The sequence below is a fragment of the Juglans microcarpa x Juglans regia genome, chromosome 6D, assembly GCF_004785595.1.
Source record: "Juglans microcarpa x Juglans regia isolate MS1-56 chromosome 6D, Jm3101_v1.0, whole genome shotgun sequence".
Classification (NCBI taxonomy): domain Eukaryota; kingdom Viridiplantae; phylum Streptophyta; class Magnoliopsida; order Fagales; family Juglandaceae; genus Juglans; species Juglans microcarpa x Juglans regia.
In genome coordinates, this window is record NC_054604.1 from 28,686,377 (window position 1) to 28,706,642 (window position 20,266).

Consider the following 20,266-nt stretch of genomic DNA (forward strand, 5'->3'; position numbering starts at 1 on the left):
TCGCTATGGCCACTACCCGCACGTCTCTCTCTCACCCATGATCTCATCACTTTTTTTTTTTTGTTTAATGGCTTTTTCTCTTATTATATTTTTCATTTTACACAATTATTTAATGAAAAAATATATTTTTAATTTTTTTTTTTACTTGATGTGTTTGAATTAAAAAACATTTTGGTAGAGCATTGTGTAAAAAAATATTTTACTAGGATTCTATGTATATATCCCGGCCCCACATTTGTAACTTCTGTACATGTCTATTCGTTCAATACAAATTATGAGATTCTGTAGAGGAAAAAAAAAAAAAAAAAAAAAAAAAAACAACAGCACCGACAGAAACGTTATTTCCCGCGACGATTCCAAATTAAACGTTCAGTCAGGTTTAATTTTACCTAATAAAAATTATATGCAGAATGAATTTTACGTATTTTTTTTGTAGATTTTATTAATGTGATTGGTGCATATATCATTATTTTCTAATACAAAATAATTAGTGTAATGCTATCCATTAATTACGCATCATGCGATCGACCTGTGACAATTACATTAAGCACCAATTCTATAAAAAGAAAATGGTTCTAAAGCTAATTAATAATCTAAGTTATATATATTCCGAACCAATGGTACCATATCTGCATGGCATAGAATTAGGGGAGGGAGAGAAATGGGAAGAGCTCCATGCTGTTCAAAAGTGGGTTTACAAAGAGGTCCTTGGACTGCCACTGAAGACACTTTGCTCATTAACTATATCCAGGCTCATGGTGAAGGCCATTGGAGATCTTTACCTAAAAAAGCAGGTATTACTCTGAGTCAAGATCTCAAATACATGAACTAAGTACTCATGTTTCTGTGAATTTCTTACTTTGTCTGCATTTTTTGTTATGTATATTGAATATTTTGAGATAAGCATGCATGCAACTGCGCGCAATTTGAACTTTCAGTGTTGTTGTGATGATCTATACTTGGTTTTGTGCTTGGTCAAGGGCTACTTAGATGTGGGAAGAGCTGTAGGCTAAGATGGATGAACTATCTCCGGCCAGATATCAAACGAGGTAACATCACATCTGATGAGGAAGAACTTATTATCCGTCTTCACTCTCTCCTTGGCAACCGCTGGTCTCTTATCGCCGGAAGATTGCCAGGCCGAACTGACAATGAGATAAAGAACTATTGGAACTCTCATCTAAGCAAAAGGTTCAAGAACACAGGAAAAGTCAACCAAAACAACCAAAAAAGAGAGCCGAAACGTGGTAGATATGATGATCCCAAGAATCAAAAGAACCATAACCAAGACAGTAGTACTGCAAATAGGGAAACAATAGTAAAGACCAAAGTTCATCTGCCAAAGCCCATGAGGGTTTCACCACTTTCAATTTCAAGGAAATTTTATTGTAGTATGGATAGTATGGTAAGTGGCCGGTCGTCCAGTCATGCAGATGGAAACGATGAAATTTATCATGCTGAGATTTTGAAGTGTTGGCCTGATCTCAAAGATGTCATTAATGGTGGAGAGGAGGATCAGCTGGCTTCTGACAAAGATGGTGAATTTGCGGATAATAATTATGATGGCCGTGATCCAGCTTCATGCCAGATTTCTGAACCCACAAAAGATGATCACGTGATGCTGGACAAGATTTTCGAGGAATATCAGCAGCTGCTCAAAGCAGAAAATCAACTGATCTCTTTGGACTCATTCGTTGATTCCTTGTTGATTTGATTATTGTATAACAGTAATATATGTTTTGTCGAAGTAACTGCATGCTGCATGGGCTCCTTATTGATCTGACTGCAATAACAAGCTGTCCTTCATGTACGTGTTAGATTTTGGCTTATTATTTACTTAGATTATAATAGCTGTGGAGATTGAAGTGTTCTCGCTACCCTTCCCATCCTTCCTAGTAGTTTACACAAGCATTACTGGCATGCATTTAATGCAATAATATTACAGGTATTCAGTGCATTATATTCTACCATATATCGTGCATTTTTTTATTTAATAATTATTGGGTATGTGACTACTCACAACTTATCTTATTATATATATAAAAAAGAGTTTTTATATCCGGTTGAAAAAGTTGATCTCAACTCATTCCATCTTATCTAATTATTACAATTTTATTAAATTTTCATACAAAATATAATAAACAATTTAACATTTTCAACTCTAAAAATAATAATAATATTAAAAAAATAATATTCTAACAATATTTTATTTAACTTTTAACTTTCATCTCAATTCACTATCAAATCCTCGCCTTATCATACAAGTTTTGTCACGTGCAATAAATATATAATTAGTGGTTAATTTGTGCAAGATATTTTATACGAGTAATGGACAGAAATTAATGAATCACAGTTCATTGCATAATTAAAATGCTTGCTATGGACTAAAAGGGGCATCATGCATAATTAATAGTGAAGGGGTAAGTTCTGTTTTTTCCTCTCTCCTTGTGAAAAGTTCTCCCAAATCCCATCTCCTAAGATCCTCTCTCCGCCATCCAGAGGGCGATGGGAGCTTCAACTCCTCCTCCCCTATTTCCCTTCAATACTTTCCAACGTTGTCCACTGGGTTTTGTTCAACCTTTCCCTTTGTTTTCTAGAAATAGCATGGAGATGGGCCGATCTACTGATTTTCGGCCACCTTTACTATCACACGTGGCTCCACAAGACTCCCCAACTACCGATCTGTTGGCTTCTGTAAAAATCGCTTCCATTCAAGTAGCGTGTGAGATCCACGTGCCGCTACGTCACAGTGTTTTTTTTGCCGCCACGCGCGGTAGAAATGTGATCCGCAGCCTTGGATCTTGTAGATCCAACAAACGTCCTTTCATTAGCAGTGGCGCGTGATTCCTACGCGCCTTAACAGCCACTAACAGCTATTCATCGGCGTATCGGACCATCTGTCGGTTGCTATTTTCTTATGTTACCGCTTATCATAACCAAAGATTGCGAGAAAAATGAAGCGGGCGTCTCTTTCAACCAAATTAGACCAACAAAGTGCAGCACAACACAATCTACTACGACTTTTAGTGGTAGTAGTGTCATAGTCTGTTTATCAGATTGCAAAAAAAATCGCTTTAAGCGGCTTCCCTTAGTGGAAAATGGGTAGGAGCCATTGGTTTCAGATCCCTTTTTTTTCTCGTGTTGTATTAGCTAGTTTAAGGATGACTGTTGGGGACTCCCACCCTTTAAACTCTTGTATCTTATAACTGTTTAATATATATATATATATATATATATATATATATGAAGCTTGATTTAAAAAATACTAAAGGGGGTAACACATGCTTGCCCAACCAAGGACTGTATATCCAGTGGCGGACCAACGTTGGCCTTCCCCCCAAAGTTTTTTGAAATTTCAAAATGCCCCTTAAATTTTATTTATAATTCTATAAATATAGAGATTTTTACAAGTTACTATAAATTTTGCATATAATTATAAAAGCATAGTACTTGAACAAATTAATTAGGGCAACCAAAGCGTACTTATGAAGAAAGCTATGGATGACTACTGCTTCATGTCTCAACTACTGCATGTGTTATCGTGCAAGCTAGCTAGCAAGCTTGAGCGTACGTCTATGCGTAGCGTGTGACATAAATCAGTTGAGTTTTGAGCTCGATCGAGAATGACTTGATCAGCTGATTAATTAGACCGGGTTTTCTCTTTAAGATTGTGTTTGGATCTTGAACTGAGTTGAGTTGAGTTGAGTTTAGATGATAAAATATTGTTAAAATATTATTTTTTAATATTATTATTATTTTAAAATTTAAAAAAGTTGAATTGTTTATTATATTTTGTGTTGAAATTTAAAAAAGTTGTAATGATGAATTGAGATGATTTTAGTTACCAAACGAACTAACAAAGCTTGAACATGTTCATTCATGGGCCCATCATGATCATTAATTAACATCATCGATCTTCTCAATTACCTAATTAACCTACCGTGCAGCATGAGTTATGCGTACGTGTTTCATGCTAATGCATGCATGCAGCTACTTGACAAATAATAAAGCTAATTACTGATCATCTTAAAACGTACGGCTTTAATCCCATTTGTCAAAGTGATAGATCATGTTCATGTTAAAAGAAACACTATCTATCATTAATATAAGCATGAATATTCAACTTCATGCAGATTAGTTGTGTGTGTTCTGCAACTTTTATATGATCAGCCACACAACACGTATTGCCTTTAATTAACCTCATTCATTTATTGGGGTTGACAATTGCCACCTAAAATATGAATCCTGCGTTGCAATTCTAATTAATTAATTATTATAGATTACTGTTTTGGGAGAGGTAGCTGCTGAAATCTCCAGTACGTAGGTCTTTTATTTGTACTAACTGCATACGCGTTGTTGGGTAATTTTTCTGAGCTTTGCACAGTTGGTGAACGATTTGGCTTTTTGTCGCGTAGAAGTTATAAAAGCCATTACGGGCACATGAGTTGATGGAAGTTATAATTTCCTTTGATGCAATTGTCGGGAGGGGCGTTGGATCAGTCAGGCATTGAGAAACAAAGGAGATCAGCAATTCAAGGAAAATTATTATAAGATTGCTTCTTAGATATTGTTACATTTATTTGATGCCCTCTGCGTATTGATGTGGTAGTTCAGTGACAGATATCACTGTCTAGCTGACCGCGGGCAATCTAGCTATGTGAACATATTGATCTGTAAACATGTGTTTAAATACAAGGGTAAAAATGACAAATCATATATTAGTATGTGGTATAGAGACAATGAGTAACATTTCTCTTTCCGATTTATAATGGTCCGGCCTCAGTCTCAATCATCCCACATGCTGATTTCAAATCTTAACCAGGACCATACGGTAACAGTGGGAAACTGCAAAGGAGAAGCTACCCAACACGTGGTTGATTTTGAAAAATCTTGTGGCTTCAAACTTGGAATATCCCGATTGCTTTGGAGTTGTAACCAAGCATCTTGGTTTGGCACCAATATGCCAAAGGAAGGATGCTGGGACAGCCTTTTAACCTTTGTCATCGAAGCCAGAAACACAAATACTTCCCAAAAAGAGAAAAATGAATTCTATTGCACAATGAAAACTTGTAAGACGTATGCCTTTAGTTTGATATATCTAATCTTTTTGTTTCCAACATGATCATCTAATCTAACCCTGTCCTCAATTACATACATTTTTTTTTTTTGTTTCCCATCTTAAGACTATATACAAAGGGCAACTAGAAAATGAACATAAAACTCAACATCAAAATTTGGTTTGCATTCTCTTTAGTGATTACTGAGTCAAAAAAGTAAATACACTTTTTAACTTCAAAAGGGCCACAAGTCACCCCAGAGAGATTTGCGGGCCTGGTGATGTAATGTAGGATTCTTACTCTTTGTGATGACCAAACGCTCGAATGAACCCTCAGAGCAATCTCGTTTGGTTGATCGACAGATGTCCATTGTAACCTGCCTGCCCCGTCGAACAGATGGAAAGATAATCCTGCCCCATCCACCCCCAAGATCAGCAGAGGTTGTTTCTTCTTGTTCTTGTTCTTCTCCTTCGTCCTCTTCATGAGCATCACTTTCCATAGCATCAGAATCATAAGTAGATGGATCCACTTGTTCATATGGATTATCATCAGCTTCTTGTCGTAACTTAATTAGGTCCTCTATCAAGATCAGAAAAAAACCGTCAGAGAAATCAAATTCAAAATTCAAAATTTCCCAGAATGCACTCCAATACTGTGTATGCAAGTTGATAAACACATGCATGCTAGTAAATTAGTAATCACATCATAGCAAAGACAGGTTCTGATTGACATGTTCTGATTATGAAGTTCTTAGAGAGATTTGCATGAGAAATGCAGTGTCCAGATGTACCATATTCAATTTCAAGATCTTCTGGATTTCTTTTTGCCTGCTGCTCCTTCAATGTCTCAAACTCCGTGCCATCAAGAGGCCAAGGTTCCCTAATCAGATTAAACAGTCACATAAAATACTAAGGCCTTGAAGGAGCTGCAGGGTGGGCGACATATTAAAAAAAAAAAAATTTTGAGGAATTGGATTTGTGCAATTCCGTGTAGATATGCTCACATACAGATTATAGAAAGAACCTGTAATAATAATCAACTTGGTACAAAATTGTTATAAAACTTCCTTTCATTCTCAAGAAAAAAATCATTAACTAAATGGTTTATTGTGCATAAATATATGCATAGTCACCTTGGTCTTTGTCCTCGTCTGATAACAACAAAACAAAATTTCTCATCCTCAAAGCCACGTAAAGGTGGCTCCCCCTTGGAACGCTACAAAAACAGCCATTGATAAGAAGAAGAAGGTAACATTAGTGACATATTGATTCCCTTAATGCCCTCTGTTTACCTATTTTTTTAAAAAGAAAGGTATTGCTTCTGAGAACTAGAAGCATTGCATAAATAAGTATAAAACAACTTGCACATGGGGAGAGAACAATACAATTTGTCCATGTTCTCGGATGAATCTATAACAACTACCACATAGATCTTTATTTCTTACTGGTAAACAATATTTTATTGATCATAAGAATAGGCAAGTGCCCAAGTATACGGGACACATACAAGAGCAACACCAAAGCATGCTAGTTTAGTGATACAAGGAATTCATGAAACGTCATGCCATGAAAATCAATTACAATTGACCAATGGAGTAAATTATCAAAAAATAAGTTTCTAAGCTCATCCATTGACCGCTCTTGATCTACAACTACCACACAATCAACTTCAAATTAAAACTTGAGAAGTGCTAAGAAGATGTGTCCAAAATACGACATCTCATACTAGGAAAAAGTGAAGTGACAGATTGGCCCACTTATCAAATAGCTTAACTACGCAAAGGAACATAGGACTGACTTCCTAGTTTGTTCAAAGTTTCTTTCTCATTCACATATATTTAAAATGAGTAGCCACTCATATTGGGAATGATATGGTGCATAGAGATATCCAAGGATTTATCAGAAAAAAGTGGACACTTGAACAACTTTTTTAGGAAAAAAAAAAACTGGGAAACCGACTAGATGTGATGCTTGAACATGTGCCAACCCCAACATCTGTATTGACATTCAATTAATGGAAACCAAATAAATCTTTCAGGGGCAAAGAGTGTATAGCATAAAGATTATTTAGGGAGGAACCTTGTAGGCACGTTGTGAAGATGTCCTCTCCAAGCGCTGGACAAAATGACAGTATTTACTAGTTTTTGCCAATGGACATGGCCCATCATGAGGACACTGCATCAAGAGGACTTTATGAGAGAGAGAGACAGAGACAGAGACAGAGACAGACAGAGAACTATCATACTCACAGGAGCAACTATAAATGCACTACTTTTTTGAGCCACCACCAAGTCCTTTGAAGCTATGTTTGCAGCTTTAGATTTACGGCATTTCTAAGAAGTCATGAATATGCCACTATACATGAGCAGGGATTAAAAGAAGCACAGTATCAAATCGGAAACAAATGATTTCTGCAACAAATATTGAATAGACAACTAACTAGATGAGATCAGATTACCCTATTCTCCATCCATAATATATGAGATCGCATTTGAGATATGATGTTATATCCTTGCGGTGTTCCAGGCTCAACTAAAACCTGTTCACATTTGGATTTGAAGGGGAAAAAATGGAGAAAATTAGACTTGAATGCTGACAAAGTGACAAGTTCCAAAATAAAAACAAAATTAAAAAAAAAAAAAACTTAAGTGAAAAAAATTAAATTAAAAAACTCACAGTAATGTAAGATCATCATTGCCATTTATGTGCCTTGCATGCATTTTTTTATTTATAAGTAGGGTAAATTTTATTGATACGAATGAAATAGGCATAACCCGTGTACACAGAAAGTATACAAAAGAACACATAAATATATTCTAGAATCGATAGATTAAAGACAGGAAATCGTGAGCATTGTTTCCATTAAGCACAATGGCTGAAAACCAAACCAATATGTGCCGCCATGCATACATGAAATATGAAACTTTCCATAAGCCAGAAATCATACCAAAACATCCTGTGTAAGATCCCAAAGCTGGCGTACTACAGTAATTCTATCCTTCAGTGACGGTATCTCCCCAAGCACGTAGGACTTCACCCGAGTAAGGGACATTAAACATGAATTAGAAGCAGGAGATGGCCACATGTGATGAAAGATTACCTAAGTACAGTACTTAAAATACAAACATGCTGCTTCCTATAGTCATGCCAAGGCAAATACAAATAACTTGCTAAAACTTTACCAGGAAGAAAAGTTGAAGAATAGAACTTACAGCAATTACAAGGTCATGTTCTCTCTCTGACTTTTTGATGCTTTTAGCAAGTGCTTGAATGCTATCATAACCATGAATAAGTGGCAGGTTCTTCAGACCTATAAGAATTTTAACATATAAATCACAGAGTTTTGCTTGGGCACATGATCCTCTTAATTACATGAACTTCCAGGGAATCCTCTTTTGCTCTAGTAATATCAAAGAATTGGCACAAAGAGAAACCTAGTAAAACCACCTTAATCAAAAGAAACCCGCTTATACCGCCAACTTAACATTTTTTAGGAAAAATGTCAATTGAGGCAAAACTATTCAAGAATGACATTCATGGTTTCAGTACCATACTCTTGAGTCACCATCATCATTATTTTGTTATTTTTGATAAGTTAGATAATTTCATCCTCATCATCATTATTTGGAGATTTAAAGTTTCGAAATTGGAAGCAAAAAGAAATCAGGATCCATTAAATAGTAAGCAATATGACTACATAAAATACATAAAAGTTTTACACGCAATGCACACCTAGTGCAAATCGTTATGACCTATTCTGATTCATGATTTCATTGTAAGCTATTAAATTTTATTGTTATTCACTATGGGAATATTGATTTGTCATAGTTTCCAAAGCCGTCTTTGAAATATAAATAATATAATGATCTCAAAGAAACATCAACTATTCAAAAAGATACAAGCATCAGTTACCTAGTATGAGGCTCCGGCCGGCACGCTGCATTGACTGGGATGGCTCTACTAAATTAATTTTCTCCAGAGACTCTGGCCAGACTTCTCGCAGTGCCCTGCAACAATGTTTGTTCATGTCTGATGTCACCACAAACTCAGCTACTAAAGATGAAATTAAACTAATATGCATCTCATGCAGGTAACCATATTGGGAAAACAACTGAACGAGCTTTTCACCAGAAAGCTGAACCCGTTCCAGCACCAAAATCCAACACTCTAGCAGGAGAGAAACCCGGTAGCCTTCTACGAACCTAAAAAACAAAAGGCATACAGAATTATAACAGACGAGTAACTCAAATATTCAAATCCCAAATGCTTCATTGACTTCCAAAACAAATAGAACTCGAAACAACTAAAACCTTTCACCCAAATAAGCCTAATTCAACTCTATGACTCGGTTAAGTTCAGCTCTTAACTAACTTATAAAAAAAAAGTTCCGCTCTTAACTAGTCTCAAATAGAAAGCAGGTACGTAAGTATCAAAATCCAAACTTCCCTCCTCATTTCACAATTTTCTCAGCAACCAAACAGAAAAATGAAGAACCACAACTTTTTACCCGCATAACCACCCATTTCAATCAATCTTCTTTCTTTAACTCTGCACCACACGACAATATATACCTCCTTGAGAACCCGGTAACAAGCGGAGAACACGGCGGGCATTCTCGACGCGACGTAGGCAATGGTCTCATCGTCCCTGTACTTGAACCCAATGTCGCCGTAGGAGCTCTTGATCTTCCACCGCTGCTTTGACTGCTCCGAAGACTTAAGTGGGTCCTCTACAAGCTCTCTAGACGACGTCGTCACCAGCTGCGAGTTCACTTCCTTGATTGCATTGAGCGACTCCGACAGCCGCAGCACCTTCCTCGTCACGTGCGGCTCCTCTTGCTCTGCAAATCACACGCCCAAAAAACAATTAGATTCTAATTACAGATAAGTGTAAGTATTCGTAGACGTATCAGGAAATGAGTGTACCTCGAAGGTATTTCTTGATGGCGCGGCGGAGGTGGACGGGGACGACGAGGCAGCGCTGGGACTGTTTGGCAGCGGAGCGGAGGGCTTCAGGGGTGAAGATTTTTCGGGAGGTCTCGGGTAAAAAACTCGTCATTTTCTTGATGGGGATCGAGGAGTTTCTTAGTCCTTGGTGATGCTGTGAGAAAGAGCAGGTCTTTTTTAGCTGTTCTTGAATTCTCCTGGGTGATGGGCAGAGTAGAGTAGGGTTTTAGGGGTTTCGGGCTGGAAGAGGATCCGATATTTTATTGATGGGCCGAATATATGGTCAACCAAGCCAGGCTTGTTCTGTGATCCAGATTCATCAGCTCGACCCAAGGAATCCTAACCAAATCACAAATATCACAGGCCCGATTAAAGTTCACTTTTTTTTTTTTTTTAATCAGTGGGAAATTCAAACCATCACTTTCTTTTTTAAGAACTAATTATCACTTTTTCTTTTGTTAGCCTTCTTCAACAACCTTTTACTAGGAAGATTATTTCATAAATTTTAAGATTAGAATCTTTGAGTTTGATATTGGGAACACAACGAGTCTCTATTGGAAAGTTTTATGTTAAAAACTGCTACAGATTTATCACAGCTCAGAAGAGGAATTGCTTAGCAGAATCCTCCAATATGAGTAGGCAGCAGGGTCTATGGAAGACCTTGTGGAAGATGAGTGTACCCAATAAAATTAAAGTGTTTGCATGGCATGCTTGTAAAGAATGACATCCTACTAAGGAAAACTTGCTAAAGAAGCAGGTCATATTAGATGTGAAATGCAATTTCTGTTTGCATCCAGTGGAAGATCTTCATCATGATGTCATTAGTTGCATTCAAATTAGAGAATTATGGTAAGATTTTTTCCCTAATTTGGATAGTAATACGAGGCTTAAGGTCTTTGATCTGGCCTTGCAGCTTGTTAAGGGGAAGGAGTATAACAGATTGGGTTTATTTTTCAACTTGGCTTGGGGATTCTAGTATAGAAGGAACAAGATGGAGTTTGAAAAGTAAAGTTTGAGTTCAAGACATGTGACAAATTATGCTTTGGGTCTTATGAAAAGTTACAAGGAAGTTAAAGTAAAATCTCATGTTCAGCTTAAAAACTATCTCAATTGGAAACCACCTCCAGTGGATGTGCTAAAGCTTAACATAGATGGGACTATGTTTGGTGATCTTCATAAGGTAGGAATTGGAGTGATTCTTCGAGATGAAGTAGGAAATGTGGTTATAGCTGCAAGCAAGGTTGAAAATGAAGTTGAGAGTCCATAAACTATTGAACTGTTGGCTGTATTTCGAGGACTACAATTGTGTTCAACTGTGGGCATATCAAATATTATAGTTGAAAGCAACTGCTAGCTATTGGTGGAGTCCTTAAGCAAAATAATATGGCGGATTCAATTCTTGGTGTGCTTTTTAGAGAAGTTCAAAGACTTAAGAATTGTTTTGGTACTTGTTCTTTTAATCATGTGTATAGGGAGGGGAATATGGCAGCTTATCTGTAAAGCCTCAATAGAAGGGCCAAACCACATGATCTATACTCCAAAATGACTAGTTAATAATACAATTGGAGTCTCATTGAAACCTTATAAAGAAAAAGAACTTCTCCTTCCTAATCAATGTGGGATCTCATTCATCACCTAATACTTATCCTTATCATATTGGGTATCATATCATCAGCTTGCCCATAATGCTTAGAAGGTTGATAGCATTGAGATGTGGTGAAGTTGTATTCCAGACTTTCTTTCTCAAGCCATTTGGTTTGATAAATGTCTGTAATTGTTATCTTGAATGAAGTTTGTTGATTTCCTATAAAATAAAAAGGATCATTTTTTTTTTTAAATTTCATTTTAAGTGGTTTCAAATTTAGTTGATTTTAGTAATTTTAGTTGTTTATTTTATTTTTAACTTTTATTTCAATTTTATTCTTGGAAACTAACCGTGATTTATTATTATTATTATTATTATTAAGAAAAAAACTCATTCTATGCCACGGAGATCGTTTTTCTAAAGAAACCAATCTTAGGACCCGCGTATTGAATTTGGACAAAACTCCACCGATCATAATGGGATGAGTTTACCCTCATGTTTAGTGTTTTGACAATCTATGATTTATCCTCACCTATTCAAAAATGTGATTACAATTAAATAAAAAAAAATTAACATCCTCTGAAAATGGTAAATGACACATAATAAAAAATCATTATTTTTAAAATTTCATTCTTAAAGTTATTCGTCTCTTATAATCCAAATTCTCCAACTCATATCATTAAAATATATATATATATTTTCTCAAATCGGTGTGTAGAGCACACATAATAAAATGTTTACAAGACATAATTTAATTTAAAATATAAATTTTAAGATTTGAATCTCACAAATCAATTATTTCCATTAAAAGAATTAAATGGTGTGTTCTACGGAGAATTAGATAAATTACCATTAAAAAATAGATTAATTACAATTTGTTGTGATGATAATTGAGTATCACGCAAGAGGTACACAAACAAACAACCAAATGCTCTTTGATTTTCCTTTCCTCAAACGCGTGGCTCTTCCCATTCCCCACCCGCCGGAGCACGTTATAAGTAGGACCCCAAGAAGGGCAAAGATACTCTTCAAAACTCAACCACCACATGGTACTAATCGACCCCATCCTTCTTAATGCTCCTTTCTTTTTTCCTTTCACCGTCCATTTAGAAAACATATTTTCTTCCAAGAAACTAATATATCTGTGTACTATATCTGTATTATTGACAACAAAGTTAGGGTTTCCAAGCACTTTCCTTTTCCAATCAAAACCTCATTAACATCTCTCTCTCTCTCTCTCTCTCTCTCTATATATATATATATATATAGATATATATACAGCTCCCATAATCATTGTGTCATTATAGCAATGATCTAATCTAACACCAGCAATATTATTATTATTCCAACCCAAACCCATTTCATGATAAACCTAAACAACCTTAGCTTTAACATATATGGAGAGTTACCAATTAAGAAGCCCATATATATAATATATATATATATATATATATCTTTATACATACAAATGAAGGCTCATGTCTAATTATCTATACCTTACACAGATGTCTACAACATATATTTCTTGACCTAGATTCTAGTGTATATTTTCCTTTCTCTGTCTCTCTTTTTCCGTACTTAATCTTGCTCTACTCTTATATATATATATATATATATATATATATATATATATATATATTATATGCTTTTAAACTAGGGCGTTGAGTGGATCAAAAACTAATTTAGGGTCTTTAGAAACCATGATCTCGGAAGCAGACCATAGCCGTGCAGCTTCGGCTGAGTTGTATCCCAGTTTCGATGTTGAAGCTTCGTTGCAGTCGGCAAAGTACTTCCCGGACACATTCAAAAGTCTCGGATGAGTCGCCACGTAACAAGTCGTAGCAGCAGCCTACAATATAATACAGATCGCACCCCACCATCATACATATTATATACATGGTTTTCCCAGAAGCCACTGTAAAGCTAGCAAAGGGTAAGTTTTTTTGGAATCTTATAACATCTCCAATTGGCAATTACGTACGTACCTGAGGAATTGTCTTCACGAGCTTGGAAGCGAAGAAGAAAGCCAAATCTGCATATATATGTCAGAGAAATTCAGGAATTTTCAGACGAAAACAGTAAAGTTTGAATGTTTTGGGTTTTAAAAGAGACTGATCGTGATGATTATCTTCTTCAACCTGTGACTAGGCCTTCGCGTTCTCTAGTAAGTCCGGTTCTCACTATTCCCGGATGAACACAATTCGCAGTCACGTTGGCCTCCATTTGCTGCAAATTATTATTATTATTATTATTATTATAATAGTAGGTTCAAGAAATGGTTGTTTCAGGACAATCTGAACAAGAAGAAATCAAGAAAGAAAAGAACAAATATTCACTTTTTCCTTTAATTTGTTTTCTTCTGTCTTTAATAATACTTGATCAAGCAATCTCAACTATACCTTCAGCCTCCGAGCAAGTTCCTTGGTGTGCAAAACGTTGGCGAGCTTCGAGAGCGCGTACGCACGTGTCGAGTCGTAATGGCTGAATAAACCGAGGCAAATTATATACAGAAAGTCAAAAACCGAAGTTATTGTACTGTGTGACGACAACAACTTGTGTATACAATCGGTCTTATTATTACAGATAATTTACAGTTACCAATATTTCATTTTCCATATTTTTTTTTCTTGTTCTTCACCTCTTGTTTCGTGTTATCAGACCAAGATATCTGATCATGTCACCGGAAAACCAGCCGTGAATGCCCGAGGACACGTTCACTATCCGGCCTTGAACGCCGGTGTTTTTCGCCGTCTCAATCATTCTGTTCAGCAACAGCTTCGTCAACAGAAAATGACCTGCAAGAATTCACCGAAAAATATTTCGTTATGTTGGCTATAATTCATTGCTAAAATCTACAATATTATTGCCTATGATGTATTTTAATAGCTTACCTAAATAATTAGTGGCAAAAGTCATTTCGATTCCGTCTTCAGAAATTGCATGCTCGTGAGCAAACATGCCGGCGTTGTTTCTGAGATCAAGTACAAAACTGGGTTATTCCAGTTCAGTACTTACAGGCTGCCGACAAACTATGTAAAATGTAACGAAACCCAATAGAGAAAAAACAAAAGGAGTTTCTCTTCGATCCCTCTGTTTTCTCGGCAGGTATACAATATTCAAAGAAGAAAAGAAGGAACTAAAAAGAAGAAGGGCTTCTGAGGCACTTACATGAGGAGATTCAGAGGCAAATCGAGGGACTCGAACTCGGAGACGAAGTTTCGGACAGAACCAAGAGAGCTAAGATCGAGCGGCATGACAACAATCTCCGACTCGGGACACTCCGACACAATACGAGCCTTGGCTTCCTCGGCAGCCTTGAGGTTTCGAGCCGGGAGGACCAGCCTAGCCCCTCCCTTGGCCAGAGCACGAGCCGTCTCGGCACCGATCCCTGCCGTAGCGCCTGTGGTGAAAGTTGAAGCCCACAAAAATCAGAAAAACCACACGTTAAACGCAAATAGGCCTAGTTCACCGGTTGTGATGATTCGACGGCTATGAATGTGGGATGTGCAAAAAGATTACCTGTGATAATGGCCGTGACGGAGTGCAGATCGGAGCTGCTCTTAGTGACTTGCTCGGCGGTGGACTTGGAGCCGTAGCCGCTCGCTCCGACGGAACCTATGAGGTATTTCACGGTGTCAAGCATTTTTCTTTCCCCAAGTTTCTTAGTTACAGTTTGGTGGACGCTCGTCGTTGACCAAGGATACTGGTGTGTGTGGACAAAGGCGTTGGGACTGTCACAAAAACCCAGTACGTGTTGGGCTTATTTTGCAGTCTGGAGTATGTGCTATGCCAGGCTTCTTCTGCAGCCTACGCCGCTCTGCATTTACTCTGTTCCTCTGTATCCGTGCGTCTGCGATCAATCTAGAGAGGAAGAGAGAGATTGCAGGGACAAACGAAGGAAGGAATCTTTTTGTGGGATTTTATGATGTAGAGCTGGGTGGAGAATCCGTGAGAGAGAGAGAGAGAGAGAGAGGATCACCATCACATATATTTGTCAGGGATTGATTGGGATAAAATTGATGCATGATTGGGTTTAAAGCTGTTTATTAGTCAGTATAGTCCAAGATTAAGGTTACGTTTTAATGGTGGGAATATTTAAAAAGTGTTGAAAATATTTGTGAATAATAATAAAATAATAATAAAAAATTAATAATAGAATAATAAATAGTAAGTAAAAAGTAATAAATAGTAAAAAAGTAGATAAAAAGTAATAATAAAATAAAAAATAATAATGAAAGTATTTGAAATACTCTTGATATCCAAACGTAGCATGATTGATATGTCTGAATTTCTTGTTTAATGGTGTGGGTTTAAAGCTATCTCTAATTATCCGATTGTATTTTCTTATTTTAGAAAATACAAGGAAAATTATAAAATCTTGATAATCATGCTATAAAATCTTTAGACAACATATTAATTTTATAATATTTAATATATGGTAGTTGGTACGTATACATAAACATTTGTTTATATTACATCATCCGACTTGATGAAATAATTAAAAATAAAATTATCTATCACTTAATCCAAAGAGTTTCTTGATTCAGAAAACTGAAGATTTATTTGGTTCAAAAAAAGGATTCAGATTTTTTGAAAATTAATTTTATGTGGGACAGATCTTCATGAAAATATTACATTTTTATAATTATAAGGGATCTCATTTTTTTTTCAAAATAATTACGATTTTAACATCTTAAAATTGCATGTAACACTTCTTTAAATTATAAGAAAATATTTAAGTTAATAAATAAAAGTGTTAGATATAAATTGACTTGACTAGATGTAAAATGTTAGATTTACTTTAAATTAAAAAAAATTACAATCTAATATTTTAATCAAATTAAGTCAATTCAAGCGATCACTCTCGTAAAATCTCAATGCAAAACATCTTTCTTGAATTAGTAATTTTATTTAGGTAATATAATTTGATTTAAAAATAAATTTTAAATTTTATTAATTAAATTATATAATATAAATAATGTGTAAAAAATTTAAAATAACAATACATTCTTATAAAAAAAATGTTAAATTTAAGAAAGAATGGGTCTGTATCGTTTATTAGCCTAATTTATTTTCGTATATAAGATGAGATGAGTTGAGATAAAAATTAAAAATTAAATAAAATATTATTAAAATATATTTTTTAATATTATTTTTATTTTAATATTTAAAACAGTTAAATCATTTATTTTATTTTACGTAAGAATTTAAAAAAAATATAATTATTAGATGATAAGAATAGCTGTGAAAATAAATGTGGCGGTATTGTAGAGAACGTCGCTAGACCAGACACGGCTAAAGCAAAAAAACCACTCCGGTTTTGACCGTATCCATCGGAGCAACATTTACCCCACGTTTAGACGAATGAACAGCTTAGCATAATGCCGATCATGATACTGATTACTGGTAAATTAATGATCGGCAAACGTGGGACGATGGTTGGTTGGGAACGGGATGAGTCGGCGATTAATTAAATGGAAGAATCAATGTAGGACACGAGTGTCGAGGCGAGATGTAAGAATCGTCAAAGGGGAATTGCACGTGAGGGTTTCAAACTGTTCCAGATCGGTCAATCCCACGGCCTCGAATCTTGAATTTCGTCGGGATAATTAAGTTATTACACAGTCAAATAATTCCCAGTCAAACCCCGGATTGTTCCTTTAATGCCATTATATAATATGAAGAGTTAAGAGATAAGATTAATGATAAGCTTACATTTTATTTATAGTTGTTTTATTATTTAATTGTTGTTTTATTTTATTTTTTAAAATCTAGATTAAAAATTTATTGATCTTCTTGCATAATTTAAAAGAAAATAAATTCAATAAACCAATATAATTATATAATTTAATTAAAAACAAATTCAATTTTATAGAAATTGACTTAAAGAGTAAAATAATGTCAATTTTTATAAAATTAAATTTATTTTAATTAAATTGTTTGATTATGTTGGTTGATTAAATTTATTTTTTGCTAAATTATGAAAGAATGTCATGTTTTGAGATTTTTAGTCCAGATTCAAAAAGAATAAAAAAAGAAAAATAAATAAGTAGTAAAACATTAATAAAAGAGATCTAAAGATATCATTACCCCTAATAAAAGTAGGATCCAAACCAAGTAATAAGTTGATTTGCTAAAAGGAAAAAGAAACGATGTTTGACACTTTTATGTGGCCAAATGATCAAAAACAGTATTCAGAGTGAGGAGCTCAAATTAAAGCTATTAGACCAAATAATATAGTTATTCTTGATTAAATTAGCTAGACGGATGAGAAGCATTATTTGTAAATATGGATTGTATGATCATGTCTCTTTAAATATTTCAGTCATCAGATATGTAAATTAAAAGGTGTTTAGTACTCTAGAAGCTTGGTATATCCAAACAAAAGAAAACCCATTATCATAAATCTGAACTGAATTATATAAAAATATGTTAATTATAATCATGCAATTTTAATTAGGAGGGGTACATGAGTTCACAGAGCACGTTGGCTGTTCTTAGGCTATGTTTGGTTAGTGGAGAGATTTTCTCAAACTATATTATTATTATTATTATTATTTATTAATTATAAATTATCTACTATTTTTTATTATTTTTTATAAATTATCTAATATCACCTCAATATCTAGATATAATTTTTTTTAAAAAAAAAAAAAAAGATCAATAGGGCCTTTTATGACTAGACGAGCCAAAAGGAAAAAAGAAGTCACGAAATTTCAGCTTTTCGGAGCACTTGGACAGTAGCCGTACCACCAAGGGACCCAGTGAGGCTGTGACATCATATTCCTTCTTCCACGACTGCATAATTTATGGAGAAGAAAAAATTTAACTGCAAACGATTTTGTATATTAATACGTATATTTATTTAATATGATTAATTAAAAAATAAATTTTATTAAAAATAATATTAATTTAAATTTAAAATATAAAAATAATAATATTAGTATACAGATTAATATGTAAACTTACTTGAAACTCGGTGGAGATATATATAAGTTTGATCTCATTTCGTATTTGATGGTTTCTCTACAGCCCTTGCTAGTTCTATACTTTATTGCTAATAAATTGCTAATTAACTTTTGATACGAGAAATGTATCATCTTATCTCAATATTATAATTTTTTTATAAAAAAAATAATAAATAATTTATTTTTTATAAAAATTTTAAAATAATAATAATATTAAAAAATAATATTCTAATAATATTTTATTTAACTTTTAATTTTTACATCAACTCGTTTCTTTTGAACTTACTATTAAAACCATAACTAAATATACCCACGTTTTGGTATTTGGATACGATTTTTTAACACGCATGATTTCGAGATCAAACATCATTTTCACATATAGACCTACCCATGCATGGCCTCTCTCTCTCTCTCTCTCTCTCTCTCTATATATATATATATATATATTATATATATATACATGAATGCCACGAATATTTTCCTCTTAATTAGCACATGCATGGGAAACATATAGACCTACCCATAAGATTCCGCCAGGCAAGAACATGCAGATATATATATAGAGGCCAGAAGTACATGGGGTTTCAGATCGATCCTATCTGCTAGCGCCCGGCCTGCAATCCCAGTAGTTCATCAAATCCCTCACATATCAAAAGAGAAAGATCATGTGGACTTTATAGGGTTCTAATACTTTAAACTTTAAAGGACGTTATCTCTGGCCATCTGTAATAATCAGAAACCTTGGCCCTCCAAATTTCTCTGTCTCCCTGGTCGATCTGTTCATCTTCTATTTTGTTCTTTAGCCTTCCCCAGTACTACTGTAGGCTAGGGCACGAAAAAAATGTTCTTATCCTTTTCACACTGACACTAGCTTTGGCAGTCTTATGTTTTAATATCTGTCGTTTATCTTGTTGCTTGGGATCATTCTATAAAGAAGGAGAACTTTATTGTTCCAAACATAAAATTAGAAAAGAAAAGTACGATTTCGTTTTCGAGACATTATATTTTGATTGAATTAGTTCGTCTAGTACGTTCGTGCATGGTGTATTTAGATGATATATAGATACATCCCACTTGCTCACATTGTAGTCCATGCATGGAGATACATTAAGAAAACAAAAATGAAAAAATATATTCATTTCACCAAAAATTTTCAACCTTTTGATCGATCTGCTTGAATTGCATGGCCGGGAAAGAAAATATTTTTGTAAAAGAAAAATATATTCAGGCTCTTTTTTATTCGACAAGATAAGACATGTGACAGCAACAAAAGCTATGTTCGTCTCATTACACGCATAGGATACTCATGTTTTTCGTACAAGGTGCATGAAAACGCATGAAAAGAAAAGAGCATAATCATCCATAAAGCTGGAAAAAAAACAAATAACACTCAATATTGATCCGTAGTAACTTGTATAATAAAGGAGAAAAAGACGGCCGCAGGAGAAAATGGCTTCTTCCTTCACATCTTAATTACTCATTCTCCTCCGGCCTCCCCACCAGCTTGTAAGAGAGAGATCATCATCATCATGTAGAGGTTGGAAATTTTGTAATCATATCCTTAATAATGGATTTAACCTCTGCAGATCGTCTCCAGCTAGCTAGATAGATTCTCCAACCACCATTAATCTTTAACTTGCCATTGGCACACGGCTCAGTAAAGAAAAAAGAGTTGTCCGGGACGTGAATCTAGCTAGCAATATTGTTTGTT

The 20,266-nt window shown here is 34.8% G+C and overlaps 3 protein-coding genes across 4 annotated transcripts; 1 reads left to right on the plus strand and 2 right to left on the minus strand.

Moving 5' to 3' along the window:
- The first annotated feature begins 523 nt into the window (after positions 1-523).
- LOC121235146 (transcription factor MYB1-like) lies at positions 524-1,953 on the plus strand. The gene is made up of 2 exons (XM_041131418.1): positions 524-794; positions 981-1,953. Exons 1-2 carry the CDS (start codon positions 662-664, stop codon positions 1,712-1,714), a joined length of 867 nt encoding a protein of 288 aa, XP_040987352.1. The 5' UTR covers positions 524-661; the 3' UTR covers positions 1,715-1,953.
- A 3,072-nt stretch (positions 1,954-5,025) lies between these two features.
- LOC121235145 (methyltransferase-like protein 17, mitochondrial) lies at positions 5,026-10,210 on the minus strand. The gene is made up of 12 exons (XM_041131417.1): positions 9,982-10,210; positions 9,628-9,896; positions 9,185-9,258; positions 8,969-9,063; positions 8,269-8,366; positions 8,004-8,087; positions 7,515-7,595; positions 7,306-7,389; positions 7,136-7,231; positions 6,190-6,272; positions 5,848-5,936; positions 5,026-5,636 (listed from the first exon to the last, which is right to left on the minus strand). Exons 1-12 carry the CDS (start codon positions 10,112-10,114, stop codon positions 5,293-5,295), a joined length of 1,530 nt encoding a protein of 509 aa, XP_040987351.1. The 5' UTR covers positions 10,115-10,210; the 3' UTR covers positions 5,026-5,292.
- Positions 10,211-12,416: 2,206 nt separating this feature from the next.
- LOC121268809 (short-chain dehydrogenase TIC 32 A, chloroplastic) lies at positions 12,417-15,606 on the minus strand. 2 transcript variants are annotated; one of them, XM_041173074.1, is made up of 8 exons: positions 15,107-15,606; positions 14,756-14,987; positions 14,479-14,558; positions 14,226-14,382; positions 13,987-14,068; positions 13,726-13,813; positions 13,573-13,619; positions 12,417-12,742 (listed from the first exon to the last, which is right to left on the minus strand). In XM_041173074.1, exons 1-8 carry the CDS (start codon positions 15,228-15,230, stop codon positions 12,737-12,739), a joined length of 816 nt encoding a protein of 271 aa, XP_041029008.1. In that variant the 5' UTR covers positions 15,231-15,606; the 3' UTR covers positions 12,417-12,736. The 2 variants fall into 2 exon arrangements, with proteins under 2 accessions (XP_041029008.1, XP_041029007.1); XM_041173073.1 differs by lacking the exon at positions 12,417-12,742 and adding an exon at positions 13,233-13,436.
- Between the last annotated feature and the right edge of the window lie 4,660 nt (positions 15,607-20,266).

What these genes read in the sequence shown, in the direction of transcription:
- LOC121235146 (XM_041131418.1), top strand. Translation starts at nt 662, where the DNA reads ATGGGAAGAGCTCCATGCTGTTCAAAAGTGGGTTTACAAAGAGGTCCT. An exon ending in ATCTTTACCTAAAAAAGCAG is followed by an intron (nt 795 to 980) that starts GTATTACTCTGA and finishes TGCTTGGTCAAG; the next exon opens with GGCTACTTAGATGTGGGAAG.
- LOC121235145 (XM_041131417.1), bottom strand. Translation starts at nt 10,114, where the DNA reads ATGACGAGTTTTTTACCCGAGACCTCCCGAAAAATCTTCACCCCTGAA. An exon ending in GGAACGGGTTCAGCTTTCTG is followed by an intron (nt 9,064 to 9,184) that starts GTGAAAAGCTCG and finishes ACATTGTTGCAG; the next exon opens with GGCACTGCGAGAAGTCTGGC. An exon ending in AGACGAGGACAAAGACCAAG is followed by an intron (nt 5,937 to 6,189) that starts GTGACTATGCAT and finishes TAATCTGATTAG; the next exon opens with GGAACCTTGGCCTCTTGATG.
- LOC121268809 (XM_041173073.1), bottom strand. Translation starts at nt 15,230, where the DNA reads ATGCTTGACACCGTGAAATACCTCATAGGTTCCGTCGGAGCGAGCGGC. An exon ending in CGTCACGGCCATTATCACAG is followed by an intron (nt 14,988 to 15,106) that starts GTAATCTTTTTG and finishes CTTTCACCACAG; the next exon opens with GCGCTACGGCAGGGATCGGT. An exon ending in TCGTGAAGACAATTCCTCAG is followed by an intron (nt 13,437 to 13,572) that starts GTACGTACGTAA and finishes ATTATATTGTAG; the next exon opens with GCTGCTGCTACGACTTGTTA.